The sequence below is a fragment of the Amblyomma mixtum genome, chromosome 2 (assembly GCF_055824585.1).
Source record: "Amblyomma mixtum isolate Tamu chromosome 2, ASM5582458v1, whole genome shotgun sequence".
Taxonomy (NCBI): domain Eukaryota; kingdom Metazoa; phylum Arthropoda; class Arachnida; order Ixodida; family Ixodidae; genus Amblyomma; species Amblyomma mixtum.
Genome location: NC_143013.1, coordinates 7,138,754 through 7,162,163, shown reverse-complemented (window position 1 = coordinate 7,162,163; position 23,410 = coordinate 7,138,754). Strand labels below are relative to the sequence as shown.

At 48.4% G+C, this 23,410-nt stretch overlaps 1 protein-coding gene across 1 annotated transcript in view; it reads left to right on the top strand.

The window, feature by feature from the left end:
* Positions 1-6,205: 6,205 nt before the first annotated feature.
* LOC149358307 (uncharacterized) overlaps positions 6,206-23,410 on the top strand; it is a 19,330-nt gene continuing 2,125 nt past the window's right edge. The window contains exons 1-7 of the mRNA XM_089570344.1: positions 6,206-6,274; positions 6,355-6,617; positions 8,656-9,334; positions 10,755-11,174; positions 15,428-15,597; positions 17,426-17,555; positions 18,048-18,260. Of these exons, the coding sequence (XP_089426470.1) occupies positions 8,666-9,334; positions 10,755-11,174; positions 15,428-15,597; positions 17,426-17,555; positions 18,048-18,260 (1,602 nt within the window). The 5' untranslated portion in view covers positions 6,206-6,274; positions 6,355-6,617; positions 8,656-8,665. The remainder of the gene's footprint in view (positions 6,275-6,354; positions 6,618-8,655; positions 9,335-10,754; positions 11,175-15,427; positions 15,598-17,425; positions 17,556-18,047; positions 18,261-23,410) is intronic.

Sequence of the window (23,410 nt, the reverse complement as noted above, 5' to 3'; positions counted from 1 at the left end):
ATTTTTAGGAGTATGCGAATATTCGAAATTTCGTATAGCTTACGAATATTATTTTCTGTTCGACTCGCACCGCACTTTTGAAGTATTCGAACCTTCTGGATATTTCTAAATTACGAAGCTTGCTGTACATCTCTCGCAGTCAAGCATCGAGTCATTTTTTAAGGGCTTTTATCACAAACGACTAGCATTTAGCATTTCACACATCAATTAAATCTTACTGTTTCCTCGTTGAGTGAACTGCCAACACGAGGTAGAAGCGCATGCGAGGTAACGAATAAAAGCAATGGGCAGACGGCCATCGAGAGCCGCCGCGGAACGGCGGTACCGAACGTGTACCGTGTTACCGTTACCGAAGTACCGGGAGCCAGCCTAACGCCGGTGAGCACGCGCTGATTGGTCCCCATGCTGCAGGCGCGCGCGCAGCTGCCGGGTGCCTGGCGCCATCTGGCGCCGTGAAGGTGATTTGCGCATGCGCATTTCATATGTTCGTAACCTAGACACTGCGTATTTCAAGCCCGGACAAGAAAACAGGATCACAGAAACAAATTTAAACCTCACGAAGAGCCCATGGACATGCACTGCAGCCACGAACTATATATAGACGCTTTACAGCGGCGTATCATGGGGGCTGCCATCTTTGATCACGTGATCACGCCGCCATTACTCGCCTCCTGACCGCTCGGCGCGCGCCTCGTCGCGAAGGCTGCTGCGTCTGACGGTTCGGTTCCGACAGGCAGTGTTCCGGCTGATACGGTTGTAAAGGAGGGGGAAGACGAAACTATGGTTTGGCCAAAGCTTGGAAGGACATGTGAGAACCCTAATTTGATCACTTCACGCGTGAAAACACGATCGGACTTCATGTCGCGGAGAGCCGCTGAGCTCTCCGCCTGTTCGAGGCAACGGGCGGATCGCCTGAATGCTTGTCTCTGCATGCGCTGAAGACTCTGTTTAATGTTTTTTATTGTTAATATATAAAACGGCAATGTTTAATGTTCTTGCGGCCTTACAGGTTGTTGTCCTATTCTGTACATGCATGCAGACACTGGTCTGAAACGCTCGCATGCACATCGTATGCATTTGTTTACACCCTGTTAACGGTGCTTAGGAAACCTGAAATATTTCTTATTGGTTGATTAAACATAGAAAAACGACAAAAATAAATAGACACACAAAGGTTGACTATCATGGTAGCAGTACCATGCATCAAGCAGCCTTCACAAGCTGGCGTGCAATCGTTTCGAAGGATTCCGCGATATAATTGTTATAACGCGCGCATGGCCACGCGTTCATGCTGGACGAATTTTACAGTAACGTCAGCCTCATATAAAAAATTTTGGTACGCTCGACGCTCGATATGCGGACATGGAAATGCTCGTGGTCTCGTTGGTTGTAATTAATCAGCTTCACTCTGAGCGTACGGAGTCACTTTTAGTGACTGTCTCGCATGGACCGCGAGCAAGTGATCACCGTCCGGCACAGCAGCCGTAAACCAAATGCTGTAATCCGAACACGGTCCACGAAAACCGCGCTACTTGGAGCGAAATTGAACAGTAGCACGAAGACTGCGTGTAATACACGGACTGACGGTAAGCGTTGTCGGCTCGCACGGCTGTGCAGTGCATAACAAACAGCAGGCGTATGAAGGAGCGTCAGTAGTCTTATTTTTTTTTCGTTTCTAATTCGGCCTCGGGCGCTCGTTTTACTAATGGTCACAGACCACAACTTACGATCAATGCGGTCTGAGCACAGTGCACAATAACTGAAAGCACGCCGTCATGGTTTCGGTGGCGGAACAGCTTCTTCATGCGGCTGTGTTGTGCACTTACCCTCGACGATTTTCCAAGATCGAAACCTTTCTTTATTAGCTATCTAGCGCTGGCGAACGTGTTTGTTGCATTCGCCAGTTCGGAAAGGGTGCGTGGCGAACGGGCGCGAACATTGGCATTACCTACTTGTGCAGTTCGGTTTCGTGAAGCTCGCAAACGATCACATCCTGAACCTTTAACTCTCTGTCGCAATTCTTGCAATCCACAACAGAGCATGTGTTTCCTCTGCCTTTTCACATCGTAGAAAGAACACATTCGGCAACCACCCGCGAAATTTCCACTGCTGCGTCGAGGCGTACACGCCGGCGACTTACGAGGCAAGTAATGGTGCCGTGTTCAGAGCGCACGTGTGGCGCCATCTGGTCTCAAATGGAAGAACTGCGCGCTGTAAACGGTCTATACACTACACCTTTTCGAGAACGCCGCTCCAGAGCAGCGCTCTGTCGCGAGGAAGCGTGGAAGAAATGGTCTCGCTCTTGTTGCATCCTAAAGCTGCTGCTGTTTGCCCATTTCGCGTCGTCTCGTCGCATTTATCTAGCAATGCACTCCGACTGCCTTTCGATTGCCACCTCTCACCTCAACTCACTTCGCCAGGCCATATCTGTAGTATCTGCCCCCTTTGCAATGCTTCATGAGAACATTCAGAGCCGCAGCTTTGAATGTTTCGTGACAACTATAAGTTGGCTCCTTCGTCCAATCTGAGAAAAAGTGCGAATTTCATACTCGACATATTTTGCACTTTCACGGACTCCAAACTGTAATCATGTTACAGATCCATGTGATGCCTAATATCCTGGGTAGGTAGGTAGGCAAACCCAATGATCAAAATGAGGCTTATGGGTGGGGTCCTCATTCCAGGGCTCCACCATACAGAAACATACTTTGTTTCTCTATGACTCCACTGGCTTGTGTTGTTGTTTTTGCGAATGAGAGAAGGAAATGAAAAGGAAAGTGCACAGGCACTTATCTCTGGTTAGGAACACTACAAACGCCACATGGGAGAACCTGGGGGATACCCTGGGCAGCGACCACTGCCTTCTCCGCATCACGCTTTTGGCGAAGGCAGCCCGTAAAAAATGGGGCCAGGCGAAAATAACCAATTGGCACCAATTTCGAATTCAGGACGTCCCTCCGGTACTATTCTCTGACGGCTATGCGGAGTGGGCAACACAGGTCACCAACATACAGAAACAACACACGCAAACACTTCACACCACCGACGAGATCCCCGCAGTGGACAATCACCTCCTGCATCTGTGGGAGGCGCGCCGGAGCTTAACAAAACGATGGAAGAAACACAAGACGAATCGCAAGCTTAGAGCTCGTATTGCACAACTTACGGAGCAGGCTGCGCGGCATATGCCGCCCAGCTCACAGACACCAATTGGATAGAACGCTGCAACTCGGCAGCGCGTCAGATGAGCTCGAAGGGGACTTGGCGTCTCTTGCGCAGCCTCATCGACCCTTCTCAAACGAAAGGGGAGACGCAAAAACAGCTCCGGCGGGCTCTGCACGGGTACCAAGGTACGACGGCGCAACTTGCGGACACTTTGTGCGACAGGTATCTCTGCCGCACAAACGACCCGGTTGGGCCCGAGTACACGTACTCCGGCAAGCCAAATCAGGATTTAGACGCCCCTTTTGAGTTGCATGACCTTAAGGCGGCCCTGGCTAAAATGCGCCGAGGTGGGGCACCGGGTCGGGATCGCATAACAGTGAAACTGTTGGCGAACCTCTCCGACTGTGCATATCTCCATTTGCTACAATACATAAATCAGATCTGGGATGGGTGTCCGCTCCCACTCGAATGGAAAACATCCCTTGTAACGTTCATCCCCAAAGCAGGTAAAGCCGTGACTACGGACAACTTGAGACCCATCTCATTAACCTCGTGTGTGGGAAAGCTCATGGAGACGATGGTTCGGGATCGCCTCTCTCCATACATGGAGGGTAAGGGCCTCTTTGCAGACACTATGTTCGGGTTCCGCCCACACATGTCTGCACAGGATGTCCTACTCCAACTACACAGGGACATAATACGACCCACAGCCATGCAACAAAACGACAAGGCCATTCTCGCCCTCGATCTTAAGGGGGCGTTTGACAATGTTAAACATGCCACCATACTCTCTAACTTGAACACCACTAACTGCGGGGCGAAGGTCTTCGCCTATGTCAGAGACTTCCTCTCTGCGCGTCAGGCACTCCTCCGGATCGAGGACGAGGAGTACGGCCCGTACTCTATGGGTACACGAGGTACACCACAGGGGGCGGTGTTATCACCGCTCCTTTTCAACATCGCCATGATGCACCTGCCCGGCCGACTGGCTCAGGTAGATGGCATAAAACACGCACTCTACGCAGACGACATTACAATCTGGACCACCGAGGGGAGCCTTGGGGAGATAGAGGACCGCCTTCAGCAGGCCGCCACCATAGTCGAAGCATATGCTGCCGACTGTGGTCTCCAATGTGCTCCCGCCAAATCAGAGCTTCTACACGTCAGGACAAACCACAAGGACAACACGTCTCTACACATATCTCTGTCAGGCGGTCCCATCAGAGAAGTGGCGGAGCTCCGGATCCTGGGTCTGTTCATCAATAACAAACTTAGGCCGGACTCTACTATAGCGAAACTCAAGAGCATAGGTGAACAGGTAGGGCGCATGATCCGCCGTGTTTCCAACAAGCGGGGTGGTCTGCGGGGCAGGGACGCGCTACGGCTCGCCTATGCCTTCGTGACCAGCCGGATCCTCTACGCCGTGCCGTACCTACGCACCACCAAACAACAAGACGAGCGCATTGACGCCATCATCAGGAAGGCAACAAAGCGAGCACTGGACCTTCCGGTGGCTACCTCCAACGCCAAACTGAAGGCGTTGGGAGTGGTAAACTCCTATCAGGAGTTGCGGGAGGCCCACCTCGTGAACCAATATACGCGGCTATCGCAGACGGTGCCTGGGCGCCGCCTGCTAAACCGCTTACACATCCAACACACATGCATACCAGAGGGGACGGAGAACATCCCGGTGCTGTGGCGCCACATGCTCTTGGTCGCTCCGCTCCCGCGTAACATGGACATGGCTTCACATGAAGGCAGACGACAAGCGCGGGTTCGCACGCTTGAGAGGCAATATGGGTATAAAGAGGGCGTCTATTACGTGGACATCACAGGGCCGTCGCCCGCAGGATTCTTCACGGCTGCCGTAGTCCACCGGGGAATGAATGTCGATGGGCTATCTTTTCGGGCCCCAAATTCAACACGAGCGGAGGAAGTCGCAATAGCTCTCGCTGCCGCCGATCCAAAATCGAAAACGGTTATTACAGACTCTCGCCGGGCCTGTGAACATTATCTTGCAGGCGAAATATCACCTCTGGCCTCGCAAATTCTAAGACGCGCTCTCGCCGATCCAACTCGCACAAAAGTGATCTGGGCTCCTGGCCACCAGGGTCTACGAGGCAATGAGGCCGCTGATGCGGCCGCCCGAGCGCTCACACACCGGGCTCCTCATCCTAGCTCTCATGGCTCAGAAGCTCATAAACCGCTTCTGCGGTTCCGCGAAATCCTAATTTATTATTGCGACAGCCACCGTCTCTACCCGGCACCTGCCAAGGGGCTGAGTAAGGCGGAGGAGCGAACTCTGCGGCGCCTGCAGACAGGAACCCTTCTCTGTCCTGCAATAGCAAAACACTTCGATCCGAACACAGATGGGCGCTGCCCGCACTGTGGAGAGATCTGCGATATCTTTCACATGGTGTGGGCATGTACTCAGAATCCTCACCTTCCCCCCTCCCCCACCCCCACCCGAGAGGCATGGGAGACTGCCCTCCTCAACTGCTCCACACTGGAGTCCCAAAGGGCTCTGGTCAAGCGGGCGCGAGACGGGGCCTCGTCATGCGGTGTCCCGGACTAAGGATACCGACCATGCAGCAGGGTTATTTATTTTTTTTTAACCCTCAAGCTCTCTTGATTAAAGTTTTTCACCACCACCACCACCACCACGACTGGCTTGAGGCGAGCCACCGCCGCTGCCACGTGCAGATAGAGGCAGGAGTGAACGAAGAGACGCGCATCGCAACAACCGCGTCCGCCGAAGCGAAGACGCTGGCTGATGTCAGATGGACCTGTTTTATATAGTTTTATATGAGGGCTCTTTGGTCCTCGATACCCTAGCTGTGCACGGGCCCGTGCATGGTCCAAATCTGGCCTAACATTAAGTAAAATAAAATTAGTTCATAATACATTTGTTTCTTTCATGACTGACCTAAAAACCTTTTTATTTGAATTACATGTATTAATATTCAAAGCTATTAAAAAAAAGCGCATTTGTTGCACTATTTTTTTTTACTGAAAACGAAACAAAAACAATAAACAAGTACATCACGTCACGCTGGGTGTGCGTTAGCCAAACCAGAGCTACCGGCTAAACAAAAGACGTCATTTTGAAGTGAGTCACATATTAAGCTACAGCGAGCGCATTTGACGATAACGAAGAGCTCAACACATTTTTTTGCGGCTGTAACGCAGGGAGCAGACAGCAACAACTGAGTGGAGCTCGTCGGGTTCCTGCGCGTTACCATGCGGCCAACCTTGTAGGATACGCACGTGACTGATTCTAGAGCGCGTCGTCGGCGTTGGGACGCTTTGGCGGTTCGGATGGTTGGCGTTCTCACCAAGGCGCCTCCGAAGTGAGGACGCTTTGCCAAGCACTGCCACTTTGCGTGTTGCTGTAGCTTTGGGGGCCACAAACTCATTTGCGGTCATTCGCCGGTGTTCTAAGTCTCTTGCAGGTGAGTGGAAACTTTTGCAGTTGTAGTAGTAGTAGTAAGCGGTTTTATTATGCATGATAAATGGAAGCAAAAAAGATTGTTGCTAGCCCCGGCATCTGCCATCGCTGCTGGAAAGCACCTGAGCTGGGGCAGCGGAAATAAAGGCTAGCAGGCAGTGTGCAGAAGTGAAATGAAAGAGGTGAGGGGATAGTAGAAAGGACAGGGGGCGAGGTACACCGGCAATAAATCTATTTACATATTATTGCGAAAGACGCGGGTTCGATCCCGGCCGCGGCAGTTGAATTTCTTTGGAGGAGAAATTCTAGAGGCCCGTGTACTGTGCGATGTCAGTGCACGTTAAAGAACCCCAGGTGGTCGAAATTTCCGGAGCCCTCCACTACGGCGTCTCTCATAGCCTTAGTCGCTTTGGGACGTTAAACCCCATAAACCAAACTAAACCAAACATATTATTGCAGTTGCGCGCGCTATTGCATTCTTCGGTTTTCGCGTTGCCATCTGCTGTAGCTTGTGGGGGCGATCACTTACAGTGCAGGATGGCCCGTTCTTGGGATAATTGGTTCGCTGTGCGAAGCTGGAAGCTACAGCGCAAAACCAGTCGCAGACACAAAGGATAGACATCAAAACACAGGTGGTCGCTGAAATTCAAACTGTTTATATATATATAGAAAAGTGTCAAACCTAAAAAAAAAAAAATGCACTTAAGACGTGAACAGTATCATGTAATCATAGCGAGCAGCACAGTTGCATCGGAGGTCAGGTCACAGCTGGTCAAATCAGATAGACTCGAGACTGAAAACTCTCTTTTCGTTCTTAACGTCTCGGTGACACGTCTTTACAGATTGGCGATTCCTATCGTGTACTGTTTGAATGAACCACTCCTCTGCTATATCCTCTAGCTCAATCACTGCGTGAGAAGTTCAGTCTCAGGTGGTTGCTGGCATTGCGTATTTGCGTGTCACGCACATACTGTTTGGTAAGTGATCGAAACTTAGTTGTCGGAGGTTTAATGGCGCAGTTCTTTTTCATTCCCGAAAGGCATGCCGTTTCTTGTATGCCAGATTTTTACGCACTTCTTGACACCTGTGGCAATATTTAGCCAGGATTTTTCGTGGCTGATGAGGCACGTGTGTTGGCTTTACAAAAAAGTGATGTGCCTGCTGCGGAGATTGTTCCTGCTTCAACTGCTGACCTTGAGGTGGATCAGTATAACATCAGTAAACTTGGGTTGCCAGCAGTGGATACTGTGTGTGGCTGAAAATTTATGCACTAGTATTCAATAAACTGGACAACTGTCCAGCACGAAGCGGCAGGTACACCGTGTAATCTCCAATGCCGGAAAATGTGCATTAGTGACCTGTATCTTCTTGTGCTGAAGAACAACTGGAGGAGTGTCCATTTAACATTCATTTGCATAGATGCAGTTCTGGAGAACCTAGACTACCATGTTTGTGAAGTTGGTGTAATGGTTAGTTACTGCTGGACGTTTTATCCATCATAGCAGCAATACACTTGTACTGACATGCGAATGTAAAGCCCGTTTTGAGGGAAGGTTTGAAACTGATGTATGCACCATGCAAGCTAGGTGCAATCACGTGCCTCGGCAATGTGGAACTAGTGCTTATGAGAATATCCCATTCGCAGTGTCATTTTTTAAAGACCATGGGATTTTACTGTGGCTTCATGGAAGATTCAAGTTGTTTTGGGTGCAAAGAAAAAGATTGGCAGCGCACAGCGCGAGACGAGTGCACGAAGTGTTTGAGCTCTGGATTTCCTGCTCTACCCCAGTCCCAGGTCTGGGCTCGAACAGTCTGCACTTTCGTCTCGCACTGTGCGCTGACACTGCAGCTGCTGGTTGTCTTCTTTACATAGCCTTCGTTTAAGGTTGTGGATAGAGACATGTCAATTACTGAATTTGCGGTATCAGTTGGCAGGACCGTATGATGTACTGATAATCTGTAGTCGGAGCACGTGTGTACTACTTCGTAGTCTGAACACATTGTGTGCGTGAACCTATGATGGTTGTACCCTTTCTATGTAGGGCTGTCGTTATGGGTGAACAAGTCTACTGCAGCGACTGGCAACTTGAACTTGCTGCATTGACGGACGATGACAGCGACTCCGCTTCAGTGGAGCTGGGTCCCAGCCGGCCTGCCTCGCGTCGGGGTCGTGTGGTGCTTGCCAGCATGTTACGATCCTCTCCAGAACAACGAGTGCAAGCACCTTCCAGAGTGGTTTCGGACAACAGAAATGGCACATCGCTTTCTTGCATGCAGCCTCCACCGCCTCCTTGTGAAGCCCTTGTTCGCAGCTGTCTTGCTTCTACTGCTCCTCACAGAACCTCGCCGCCATCTCCCGGTGCCAGCTCTGATTCTTCGGATGACTGTGCTGAATTGCGCCGCCTTTGCCAGTCCCAGGAAGACCTTACGATTGAGACCTCACTGGGAAATGGCTTTCAGTTGCCAGTGTACAACCGGTTTGTACCTCCTCCCCCAATTCCAGAGCACTCTCCTTCGGTCGTCATGCCTAACAGGTGGTCAGAGAAGAAGGCACCCACGCCAGCAAAGCGTGCGACAGATGAGCAGTTTCCTTCCGTGAAAAGAAGCCGTTCCAGCCCCGAAATTGATGGTCTGCGGGCTTCACCCGTGCCTGCCTCCAGAGGTGGTCTGCAGTGGTGGGGCCCTAGTACTTACAGCATGCACTGCGCACAGGAAGATCAGGTATGCAATCACATTACTTTCCTAGTGCTGTTTTTTGTGGGACTGCTAGAACGTCTCTGCTGTCTCTTTTTTGCATCTGAGCAGGAAATTGCATTACTCAGAAAAGGAGGCTACTGAGTGTATAAACTGTGGTCTCTTCGATGGCATAAATATGCCGATAAGTCCAGATGGTAGTCACTTGCAATTACTTCAGATGCAACTGGGTTCAGTAGCGAGTCTGTACACACTGTACACACACAAAAAAAAGTGCTAATAAATGTGTGACGACGGTGCTGTCAAGCTTTTCGCATCTTAAAAATGCATCTGACTAAAATTTTATACATTATCAATGAACTTTCACTAGCTGATTTTATGGAATGATAGCATCAAAAACGTCACTGTCATTGCCCACATTGCCAAAGTTCATTGGTTGACCTTGTTTTTTTCTGAGGGCAAAAAAAAAAAAGACCATAAAAAATGTGGGTTGAAAGGGCCATTAAGAAATGGTGCTAGATAACAAGCAAGACAAGGAAGACAGAGCCCAGAGTTTGGTTAAACAGGTTTTGAATAGCTTGTTCGCTGTCACTCAACATTTAACCTGAATGGGCATTCTGTTATGATGGGGATGGCGAGGCAGGTCTAATGACTGTGAAGGGTTAAGCTTGCTAATCGCTTCCAAAGAGTCTGTGCATTGTACTTGTAACTTTCGTTTATGCTGGCTCTTAAATCAGCATCAAGAGCCAAATTCTGTAGCATTTCACCTGTAGGGGTTTGTCTCTGGCTACAATGCACAGCACTTGGTCACATACTTTTTTGTTTTTTAATGTTGTACTCGTGGCTGCCTCGTACATTCAGTTTTTGAGCCCAGGCCATCCTCAAGAGCGCGTGCACATGAGAAGAATTTCTGTATCTTGTATTGCTTCCTTGTCGTGTAGCTGCGTTTGTCTTCTTGATAACCTCTCTTGTCACCCTTTATTAGCTCTGGTGTATACGGCAGGCTCTATCTAAAGCAGTACTTTTTGTTGTCATTACTCGAGTGACTAGTTTAGTAAGCACCCCCATAATACCAACCTTCTGTTCTACCTGTCTCTAAAACTTGACCGCAAAAAATTGAGTTGCTCATGGAGAAGCACTTGTACCTGTCTGTTATTGACTTGGCTAGTTGACTGCTGGGCATGCATTAAAAAGGCACGAAGAGTGGCAAATGTTCACTGTGCACATTGGTCTTAGATGCACCTCTAATAAGCTACTCGTACCCCACAATGAGCTTTTTGATTGCAGACCCCTTCCAACAACAGCCTTAACAAACAGAAGGAACTTAGACTTAGTAAAATGTTCATTGCGCTGTTTGGCCTCAGTGCCCTTGTAGCACTGAAAAAAACTGCAGCTTCAATTTAGCTTCCTTACTCAGCTATTTCACACTCACTGTGTATACTTGCAGGAGTCCGATGAAGACTCAATCTCGCCGACAATGTCCATCTACGAGCAAGAAGACACAACCGAAGTGGTGTTCCGTCCGTCGTTCTACACCCCACAGCGCAGTCCACCGCCAACGCGGCCGCTGCGCCGTCGTCGGCACAGCTTCTGGATACCACCCCCACATACAGCACCGCTTTTGGAGACAGCACAGACGACTTCTTCGAGCATCGTGCCTGTGTCATCAGCGCCACAGAAGTCGTGGCCATACTCGCTCGCCTCCAAGGTGGGCCTGGTGGACTCTCACTGCCATTTGGACTTCATCTTCAGCAAGGTGGGCCACTATGGGACGTATGCCAAGTTTCGGCTCGAGCACGCAGCAACCTTTCCGGATTGCTACGAGGGATGCGTGGCCAACTTCTGTAACCCGGTCACCTTCAAGCAGGTATGCATTTGACACAACTCACCTCTAATGATGATGGTCACTTGATTTGTACTGGCACTAGGTCAACTTGGCCCCAAATGCCATGGCTAACAGTTTTTGGTCTGCATGAGGATGGGTCAAAACCCCTTTTTCTTTGAAGCAATGATCATAATATTCCCTTCAAACTTTAAATTTGGTGATTATTGTAGTTTTTCTGTTTCAAGTCTCCTTAATTTGTAAACTGTTACATGAAGTTCACGTTTCTCACCCTTCTAGTAATACCTGCATTGCCTTGCTGAAGAAGCCTAGGTGATGGGACCTGTCAAGCCGCGTAATGTGGCTTTTTACTCCCATTTGTGCCTTGAGCATGTGCTGCTTAGAAGTAAAGAAAGAAAGAAAAGAAACCAAACACAATGCCAAGGGAAAGGCCTTATCCATTGAAAAACCAGTGGGTACTCAGTGGCATCGGGAATTGAACCCTACACCTCCCACATATGAGGCCGGATGCTCAAACCACTTGGCCCCTGCTGCGACTACAGCTTGCACCTGCATCACTTATTTTTATTCGCGAGGTACTTAGAGATGCCATTGTGTGGGCTTTGTCGTGACAGTTTTGTGACACAGAAGTGAAATTCACACCGAAACTGTAGGTTGTGCACAGATTAGTGATGAAGTGGGGGAATGCTGCTCCAGATGTCGCACTGCACCATTGTGTCAAATTTGCAACATGCTGCTTGGTTTTCTTGGGTAAAATTTTGCCGATGCTGCACCAAAGTTCTGTTCCAACAGCCACCAGATGCTGCTGCCAGTGCCATGTGGTGAGGGTTACCGCCCCACTATGCGTGTGTACCGCTCATTATTAGCTCATTCCGTCAATGTGCAGTGAAAAAGGTGACCAGTGAAGCCTAGTTGTGTTTTGATTTCCTGCACTATTCTGAACTACAGAATATAACATTACCATCTGCTGTTTGTGTATGGTGTGAGCTGGTTTCAAACCTTTGCCTTGGCAGTCCTGCCAACGTTATGAAAAACGAACCCAATGAACGCACATGCAAAGAAAAAGAGTACTTTTAATAGACTTGTCAATGCTGTAAAATTTTGGACGTTTTATTTTTGGAACTTCTTCACGATACCACACAGTTGGAGTACCACCGTGACTAAGATATTGAGGTCATGTTGTCTCTGTGGCCATTTACAAGCTAATGAATTCGTTAATGACCAGTATAGCTCGATTCTTCACTTTTAATTTGCACTTATCTCAGCACCATGGAGCTAAAACTGAACTGAGCCACTTTAAATGATGCGGCTGGCATTCTGTACGGGTTCGTCTACAGTGACCGCAGTGTGCACCTGTAATTGTGAGGGAGTTTGATCTTAGTCCAGTGTGTTCAGGGTAATCCTTGAAGGGGGAGTAAATTTTTAATAACGGAGTAATTACTTGTTTGAATTCACTCAAGCACAGCCACATAGATACAAAGGAATGCTATACAGCTTTTTCAGAAGCTTCGCAGTTAAAAAAAAATTCGTTCTTGCCTGGGAGTCGAACTCTGCGCCACTGCCTATCCGGGGCAGCTGACCAGGGTGGCTAGCAGATGGCAGAGGGAGACAGAATTTATCAACTCAAGTTGGAACAATGTTGGTCCAATGTGTTTCCGGGTAAAAACACACTGGACCAACATTGATCTCATAAAACGCACTGCATAACCTGTCTCATATGGGTAACAGAAAGCAATGAGGCTGTGTGTGGACTATGATAAATGAACAGCATTGGAAAAACAACCATGTACAAAAGCTTTATAGCAATATGTGAAATAAAATTGTGTCTTTGGCTTGTCCCAGAAGCACTCCTTGTACAACCTCAGAGAGTTTCACCTATGAGGGAAACCATAGTACAGGTGCTAACTTGCCAAAAGCATACTCTTAATAGCTCTTGCTGAGGTGTACTGTCGGCAGGAAAAGTTTATGGGACGCATGCTGGTGGAAAAACATTTATTGCTTCTCTGCTTTGTCATATTGTCATACCAGCGGATAGCGAACGCAGGTATGCTCATTCCTTGACACTTTTTAGGTTACTGGATTACTTGACAGCGGAAATAAATTATTTTCCGTGCACCTGCATCTCATGAGTTTTTGCTGCTGATACAACCTTTAGTTTATGTTACACTAATAAGTCTTCAGGTGGTGTCCAGTCTCGCAGTCTACATGGAGCACCAAAAAGTCTGTCTTTAAATAAGTAGCCATAGTATTGGAGAGTCATTTGATGATGATTTGTACTGAGTTAAATGAAAATAATTATAGCAGATGCGTTGCATTGTTCTGGGTGGCATCTGCCATTTATACAAGACTACGTGTCAGTACCCTGGAGAGCCAATCATGTTAAATCTCTGCTGGATTAGAATGTCTCTGTTTCAGCAGACTTAAATTGGTGGGTGCATTCTTCAGTGTGCATGAATGAAGTTTTTACCTTTGCAACGCTTTTTTGCCGCTGGCTTAGTCCGCACAACTATTCTGCTGCTGTTGCTAGACATCTGCTTTGGTGTTGAACTTTCCACTATAAACTGGTCTAAAATAGATCTTCCCTGCTAAAGCATGGGCTTATATCCCTGAGCTGCCTAAATTAGTTGCATCTATTGTCATTAACTGAACACTGTAAAGGCAGTGAGAAAGTTTGTCATTGCTTTTTCGGCTTGTCTTTTGAAAACTGCTAGACCTGCAGATGCTAACGTGCCTGCAGGCCTGTTCCTTGTGCACAGTGAAGCACTAATTCAGGCGAGGTGACCTCTTCATTGTGCAGCACACTTATATACATAGAACACAAAAATTATAGCCGTGTTTTAGGCCTCCTTGAGAGAAGAAAAGTTCAGTGCTTAAAGCTGATGGTTGGGCAATGCCGGGCTATCTTTTTTGAAATAGCACAACATGAACAAAAACAAGGAAGGACTCCGAGACAGCGCTGCCGCTTTATCGTTTCTTGTCATCTGCCTCGCACCATTTTAAAAGAGAAAAAAAGTTTGGTCTCCTTAAGGAAAGTCATAGTGACCTAGTTTGATATGCACTTTTTATTTGGTTTGGTTTATTCAGGTTTAACGTCCCAAAGCGACTCAGGCTATGAGGGACGCCATAGTGATGGGCTCCGGAAATTTTGACCACCTGGCGTTCTTTAACATGCACTGACATCGCACAGCACAAGGGCCTCTAGAATTTCGTCACCATCGAAATTCAGCCATCGCACTTTGTATTTGAGTGCTTAATACCGTATTTACTCGCATAATCCTCGCACTTTTTTTCGCAGAAAATCGGTGCGAAGTTAGGGGGTGCGATAATTAAGCGGGGAAAATTTTTGAACAATGCTTTGGAGTGCTGAAAGCAAATGTAAATAGGCTGTGAACCGGGGTTCTCAAGCCAGCTATTGTAAATTTAACCAAAACTTCAATTGCAAGCAGGACTTACGTTTGTAATAAAACCACAGAGACGACAAACACTAGCTGCAGAAACACTTTATTTGCGAAGGCTGGCCGCCCGCAACATCACCATCACTCAGAGTCCGCGGAGTCCACGTCGACATTGCCATCGCTATCGCTGGTCGCTGCTTCGTCGGCTTCCTCAGCTTCACCCTCTTCATCTTCGTCCCACACCAAGTGGTCTTCTGTCGCGTCCAGGGCGTTGGAAATGCCAGTTTTCTTGAAACTCTTCACGACCACGTCAGCGCCAATCATGCTCCATGCATCTGCTACCCAGCTGCACAGCAGCTCCACAGATGGCCTCTTTATCTTGCCACCCGGCGTAAGAGCGTGTTGGCCTTCGGCCATCCATTCTGCATACAGCCTCCGAACGTTATCTTTGAACGGCTTGTTCAAAGACACGTCCAGAGGCTGCAGCATCGATGTGAGGCCACCTGGTATTACTGCGATGTCCGTACGCAATTCCGTCAACTTCGCGCGAACAGAGTCCATGAGGTGACCGCGGAAGTTTGGATCATTAGTTTGGTAATGCTATATTTTGATAGTGCATGCACTTTTCCTTAGTTCTGTCGAGTGATGTTGGGGATGCGATGATTATGCGAGGAAAAAAAAAATTCCAATTTTCGATAGGCAATGTGGGGGGTGCGAGCATTATGTGAGTGCGAGCATTATGCGAGTAAATACGGTATGTTGGGCGTATGCAGCTTCTGCTATGCTGCATGGACATCGATGGAAGGTCATTGTACCTGCAGCTTCTCGTGTTATCGGCGCCTCACAATCTCCTTCTTTCATCTTGCTCTGGCCATGGTGCAGTACAACATGTGGAACAAGCTGCTGTCAGAAGACGGTGTGTGGGGCACCTTTGGGTGCCATCCGCACTACGTGCGCGAGTACAACGATGAAGTTGAAGAGCATATGATCCATGCCCTCGACCATCCCAGCGTGGTGGCACTTGGTGAGATAGGTCTCGACTACTCCCACAAGTGAGTACCTGCCCCTTGGAAGCCTGTGTAGATGTGTGAAGAAGAGCGTTTACAGTGCACAGCCTGCTTGGGTCGTGTGTAACACGGAGATGACTGTGTGGGCCGTAGGCACTTGGAGCTTCTCAGTAACAGCCGCGTGCTGGCAGTGTACACTGACAGAAAAGACAAACTGTCCCTGTTGCGCTTGTTTGTTGTGATGTTGTTCTTTACTGCAGTACTTTGAAGTAATGTGCTTAACCATGCTGCTTGTGCATTTCAAAACAAAGCGAGTGGTTCACTTTGGTGTTGCTGTCATGATTGGCTGCTTTCTTTTTTTGCCACCCATTGTTAGTTAGCAGTGCAAGTGCCTCTTCTTTATGCGACATTGTCTATTCATCTGCCTGTAGTTGCGCCATTGAGAAGTGGTCCAGGAATGTGGCATCATTACTTTGGGTGCTGGCTTCAGCACTGTTTCAAAGTTCGTTTGCATGTTTCCGTGCCAGCTGTATCGAAATGACAGTACGATATCAACTGTATATCTGCCTGCATCAGATTTTACCTTCCCTTTACACTGTGACTGCCTCATATAGTACCCTCGAGCTCATTATAAAAAATTGAGAGGGGCTTAAATTGCTTAACAGCTATTGATGCGTTGCATATTGCTGCACGTTTTGTTGCGAGCAGAATCACTCGTAATTTTTATATCTGTTGCGATCGAGTGGTTCGTTATTGCAAAGTTTAGCTGCATTGGGATTGATCGGAAGCGGGCAGCTGGCAGCGTGCTCACTTGTGCGGCCTGCGGCCTTAAGCTGCCACACTGTAGACCCTTACTGTGTGATTGGCTGATGAAACGAGGGAGTGAGTTACTTATCAGTGAGCAGAGAAAAGAAGCTAGTAGATGACAGTATGAACGAAAACATTGAAATACAGCATTTTAGTTGGTCTGTGCTACTGAGTTTGCAGCGTAGGAAACCTGAATGGAGCTCTGTTACCTGTATGGGAGCCAAGGATGAAGTTGCAGGCATAAGGAGGCTTTGTGCGCTTTGTGTGCAGACGATCGTTGCTTGTTTTTATTACTAGTACTGGTCTTTATGCAATGACTGCTAGGTACTGCGTGTGTGTGGCTTTGTGCTAAGTGCAGTCACGAAGTGGTTCAGCATCACAGTTCTGACATTGAGCCAGTATTGAACACCGCGAATGCCTCCGGCGAAGGGTATTGCATGTTGGCTAACATTGCATGGGATTGAAGAATTATTTGTGTTTTTCTTGAAATGGGCATCGCTGGTGTGGAGTACGTACAGCTACGGCCGGCAGGTCATTTCATTTGACTCCTGCATGAACATAGAAGGAATACCTAATGTGCACAAGTACATGCACAATAGGAGTAATTAGCTCTTGCACGAATGATGCAGTGGGAGTTGTGTTGTGGGACGCAGTGGAAATAACTCCATTTTTAATAGATGCAAAGAGAGTTGTTCGTGCTCTTTGTGTCCATCTTGCATGCCAAATTATTCTAACTAAACTGGAGCTTGGTTGTAAATGTACGAGAGATCTGCTGGCCAGCTGTAGGATGGCCATCCAAGGTTATTAAGAACTTGCTTTGGGGCTAGTTGGTTCATGATTTAAGTTCAGAATGGCGCAAAAGGCACACACACAGGACATCCCCTATTTTGTGTCATCCCCTATTTTTCCTGTGTGTGTGTCTTTTGCGCCATTCTGAACTTCAAGGTTATTAAGCACGCCAAAGGCATTGGAAGTTTACACGACGCACATAAGAGGCATATGAAAGATGTGCGGAGAAGAGTGGGCAGTGTGCCAGCGATGACTTTTTTTTTTTTTTCCCCCACAGAAACCAGTGTGACCACAGGTTGCAGCAAGACGTCTTCCGGAGGCAACTGCAGCTGGCAATGAACCGCAGACTACCACTTGTTATTCACTCGCGAGACTCCACCCCGGACACCATTCGAATCCTCAAGGAGGTGCATTGACCTGATTCACTGAAATGTTTGCTTTTTGTACTGCGTGCCACTTTTGCTAAAGCTTTTCATTATACTTTTTACTTGCCTAAAATCAGGTTCATCTGTGGGTGTCTATATTCTGATTGTGTTATTTTTACTCTTTACTTATCTGAATTGGCATACTAATGTTACTCTTGTACTGTTGTTACTCTTTATTTACTGATCTCTAATGGTGAACTAGTCAGCAAATGATTTAACTCATCTTGTGCTCCATGCATTGACAGGCCTAAGAATGGAGCACTCAAGGAGCTCACAGTTCCAAGGCTGCACAGGGACTCTATAACAATGCTCCGAGATTGTGTGTGTTCTTAGCGTTCACGGTAATTGTGAGTGGGATTCATTTACAGTCAATCCAGAGACCGTGTTTGAGTGGACGTTCGCCAGCACCAAGCTTCTCTGCTATGATCAGTGTGTTGATGCACTTCTGGCTTGTTGTTCCATGCTTCGTTGCAGATGGTGCCGGCAAACCATCCGATTCACCGGCACTGTTTCACGGGCGGCTGGCCGGAGGCGCAGGAGTGGCTCAACGCGTTTCCCAACCTGTGTCTGGGGCTCACCCCACTGGTGGGCTTCGAGGGCGTGTCCCCGCTCACTGAAGCTGCTCGCCACATTCCCCTGGATCGTCTGCTGCTCGAGACTGATGCACCCTATTTCCTACCAAAGCAGGTACGTTGGGCCCACTGTAAAACACAACTGGTGGGATATACAGTGCTCCTTCCCCTCCTCCTCGCTTGAGCCTCTAGGTCCTTGGGATTGGTCTTGAAAGGGTATTGCCCGAAATTTGGGACAAAGACAGAACCAGCCACTATAGGAGTCTGGTGTTGATTGGAGGGCAGAAAACTGCACTGCTGCCTCTTCTGCGCATGACTACTGGTCACATGTTAGGGCATCATCACGAGATTCTTAATTTAATTAAGTGAAGCACAGAGTAGAATGCATTTGGGTATTACAGTTTATTTGCTTATTTTTCGCACAGACAAGGCGTAATTTAGACAGGCGTTGCACTTTTTGCAGTCAGTGCTTTTACACACATTCTGCCGGATAACAAGGTGGTGGTGGTGATCTCTCGGGTTGATGTGCGTATCGTCGAATGGTACCAGCCTTTCTCTGCCTTCCCTTATGTGCCCTCTCTTGGTGTGCCAGTGCAGATGCTCCATTTTGGCTGTGGACGTCTGAACTGCACGAAGTACAGAGCAGTTGCAAGAAACGCTTACTACAGCACAGATCCTGGACGCGGCAGTCGAATGTCGATGGAGGCGAAATTCTAGAGGCTCGTGTACTGTGCGATGTCAGTGCACGTTAAAGAACCCCCAGGTGGTCGAATTTCCGGAGCCCTTCACTACGGGATCCCTGATAGCCCGAGTTGTCTTGGGGCTTTAAACCCTCATAAGTAGGGGTGTGCGAATAGTGGTTTTTTGATTCGAAGCGAATTCGAAGCGAATAGCGATTTTCTTCGAATAATTTCGAAGCGAATAGTTCGAATAGTTCTTCTGGCACTAAAAAGAGGCTGAGTGACAGTAGGCATTTCCAAAACCATTTATTTTCCCAACACACGATGCCATTACACACGTGCACTGAGGCTTTATTTAAAACTACACTTCAAAATTTTAACACCTAGAGTGAAGAACAATTTTTACTGGCAATTTATACTGGAAGAACAATTTTTACATTCCCAGACTAGCATATTCCCTCGAGCAAGAATGGAAGCGGCTGTACAAAACTCTAGCGCCGCAAGCGAAACGTCATTCGCACCGCTCGCGCGTCCTGGCAAAATTGTCCCCGGTAGTACCTCCGAGCAGCACTCAGCATCGCGCTTCCATCAAGAATGCTCTCAGCCTCCAACGTATCAGAGTGCCCGAGTTGCGGCGACGGACGGAGTTAGGCACACCACCGAAGATGGCTCAATGCCCTGATTACGGCGGCGGCGTTCCGTTCCCATCAACGCGCAAGCAGTCAGAATAGCAAGAAAAGACGCCAGTCGTAGATGCCGAGCGTTAACGGCAGTAATCCTCCACAGGTGCACAATAAGCTTAGCGTTATCACACGCTAAAGGCGCCCTTCCCATTAACTGATGTAAGTATACACTTCACCGACATCGAGTCCCCGCGCTGCCGCTGAATTTTTCGCGACTCCGCCGGTAATATGATGGCTTGCTTGAAGGCTGCCGAGAACGGTCGCTCATGTTCCCTACGCATGATTCGTCACCTGACTGGGTGAAGCGATAGCGCGGTAGGGCTGCGTGTTTATCTTTGCATCTGTCCTATCTGGTAATCTTTTCCGCAACTCTAACGGGGAAAAAAAATCGAGAGTCGTGGAGCGGGCAGCGGGCGGGCGCGGCTTCGGTGCTTATCTGATTTTCCAGCCAGGCTTCGGTGCTTATCTGATTTTCCAGCCAGCGTCCGCCGCGGCGGACGCGGTTGTTGGGTTGTGTGACGCGTGTCTTTTTTCTTTCTTTCCTCTTATCTTTGAACTCTCCGCTATCTGCACGTGGCAGCGGTGGTGGCTCGGCTAGAGCCAGTCGGCAGGCCCGTGCACTTTCCTTTTCATCCTTCGCTCAGTCGCAACAACAACAACAGCAGTGGTGGAACTGCTGCGCCAATTGCGCCAAACTGCGCCAAATGGGAAATCCTGCTACATGCTGCTACAAAATCGGTTTTTTGCCTACTTTTGCGCCACGCCTGCGCCGAAATATTTCTGAATAACTCCAATAACTCTGCCGAGAACGAAACCGAAACTCATTTCCGTGAAACCAAAACTGATGTCTGCCGGCAACACTTCCGGCAACGCATCTGCCGGCGGCCACATCGCCATCGCTGCTTTGCAACCGAAGGTGAACAAAGGGACCACTGTCAGCGCACTGCCTGTGTGGATGGGCACTTCACGTCTTCGATGTCTTTGTCAAAGCTGAAAGGCAACAAAACTTATGACTAACTTATATCGGGCAGAAAATCCAGCTGCCATTCCTATGACACAAGGATTAATCAGAGCGGTGAAAGGATCGCGGAAGCGTCAGCTGCAACGGTTGGAGGCGGATGCAGGAGAAGAGACCCGTGCAAAACAAGCGAAACAAGACTGATGTACAGGACAAAGACACCCAGAAAAGAGGTCAGAATGAAGAGAAGGTACAAGAAGAGATCAGACTGGCCAGGAATATGATCACCAATGCTGAGCTGCTTTTCACAAAAGGTGACAAGTCTAAACATTTTGCAGACGTTGAGAGTGGACAAGCCCTTCCGAAGAATGGACAGGAAAAGCTCGCAGCGGCACTGTCTAAGCTGGAGTGATCAAGAAAAGGGAAGAAATAGTACCTGAAAGTTTGTTTTAAGAACGGTATCATTTTTTATAGTTCTGTTGAGCATCTCGTTATGTCGCTCTTCTGAATAAAAACGGCAGTGTTTTTAGGAGAACCTCCTGTTTTGCTTATTTTCGGCTCTTTTTAAGGAACCAAGCACTTTAAACGGCATTTGGGATTGAAGCTTGCTCTTGCATGGCTGTGGTTGCTAAGAACGTCTGAGCAAATGCCTGTTCCAGAAATACAACAAAGCTTCTTTATTTAAGATAACTGTTCTTTGGCATGAAATTTTGGTACGAAGCTTTTTTTTTGTGCTACAAAAGCTCGAATTCTGCTACAAAATGCCATTTTTCCTGCTACAAAACTTAAAATTGCTGCTACAAACTGCGATTTCTTCTGCTACAAAAGCTGCTACAAGAAGCCAGTTGCCAGTTCCACCACTGCAACAGTAAACTGAGGTTTCTTGTTTTGAAGCTTAGACGATTGATGGCTGTGCTCTTCCTTCTTTGCGTCTGCCTCGACACGGTGGCAGCGACGCGGCTTATGGCAGCCTTAGTGGGGAGGCTCGGAGACGGCCAGAACGCAGGATCTTCTGCAAGAGCGCGTCGCCCTCACCTTTATTTCGTTTGTAGCTGGGTTCGCACCCCGACCTGGTTGTGATTCGTGTATTGACTGACCCCCGAGCGTTGAAAGCGCGATAAAAAAAAGCCATCTATGCGGCAATAGAACTGAAACCTCATAAAGCAAGCGGGCAAGCGCCCCAGAAACACTATTCGCGCGAGGCGAATACTTCGAAATTTCGAATACCGAGAATTCGGTTCGAAGCGAATATCGAATACCGTGCTATTCGATCGAATATTCGAAATTATCGAATATTCGCACACCCCTACAAGCCATAAGCATATCGTGGAGTGGCCATGAAATTTGTTAATTCCAAAAGTGATAAAGAATTTGACAGCGCCCTTGCTTTGTGCAAAGTGGTACAGGTCGCCCGTCTCTGAGTCTACAAACTTTGATTCAAGAGATTATTCAGGCTGTTGCTCGAGGCGACCTTTGACAGTTCGTACACGTGGTTCAGGCTGTTGCCGTTCTGTCCGAAGAGTGTCTGTGGTTGTCTGCCAATTGCAGTAGAAAAGAGTTGAGTTGTCTGATAACTATGACTTATTTGAACTCGACAGCTCAGGCTCACTGTCAGTGGAGTGACTACCGTATAATGCGAAATACTATAGGTAGAGGCGGAATATAGGTCGACCCCCTTACCTTGAAGCAAAAAAGTCAACATAAAAATTATGAGGCACAAAACTTCATTTTAATCACTGGTGCCACCAGACTCCTTGCCTCCTCATTCGCCCGAGCTGTCTGAGCTCTCGTCCGAAGACTACTACTTCGTGCTGGCTGCGTCCCACAGCATGTCGTCCTCGGTACCGCCCAACGAGTTGCTCATGCAACATTTCTTGAATGCCCGCACCACCATATCGTCGGGCAGCGAGCGCCAAGCCTGAGCCACCCAGGTGGCCACAGTGGCGAGAGGCGGCCTGCGCAGCCGGCCGGTGGGAGTCTTTGGGTTGTCGCCCGCCATCCACTGATTGTAGAGTTCACGCATGCGGTCTCTGAAGGGCTTATTCAGCACGACGTCCAGTGGCTGAAGTGTTGAAGTCATGCCCCCTGGAATGACGAGCTCCGTCCTCCCGTCGCGTCTTCTCCGAGACACCAAAGTGTCGCCGGGCGCACATGTTCCCATACTCTTTGGCGAATTCGGTAACTTTTTTTTTAAACGCCGCAGTGAACTGACATCGAGTACCGGTACTCATTTTTCGGGCTGTCGCGAAATTAATACGTTACAATGCCAAGAACGATTACCGCTGTCAACGTTTAGCCGTGTTGGTTGACAAAGAGGAAGGAAAGAATTGTCAGCATGGAAGCGATAACGATGCGGATGCCAAAATGTCCGCGGCTCGCACATGTTGCCAGACAACTGTTCAGTTTGTGCCAAAGACTGGTATATAAGTCGAGGGGTGACCTTTTGGTAATCTTTTTCAGAAAAAACCTCGACCTATATTCCGCACTATACGGTATCAGAGACTGACTGGCAAGTGAAGGCATTGGCTGGCTGCAATCTCGAAGCCAGTCGCTACTGTAAGCAGAGGTGTGAATGATGTCGCAGTGAGTCATCACAATTGTTGCGATCACCTATGTATTAAAAAACGGCAACATCTCATCATCTGCCTCTAATACAAACGCTCCAACGTGGTGCGTGTGATAATAATATTTGCACACAAAAGAGAAATGGTGTAAAGCAATGTGCGGGGCTGAATAGAAAGGTGAGAACCCATATGCAGTGCACGCACCGGCCAGCCAGTCGCTTACATGTGCATCCAGAGAGAGGTGCGACACACCCACGTGCACACTGTCATTTCAGCATTTTTGTGAGGGCGCGGTGCAGATGCTGCATCTAGCACGGGCATGCGGCAGTCTCAACGTCACTCACTAAAACAAGCACGGCCGCAGAGCTGTCTGCTACTTG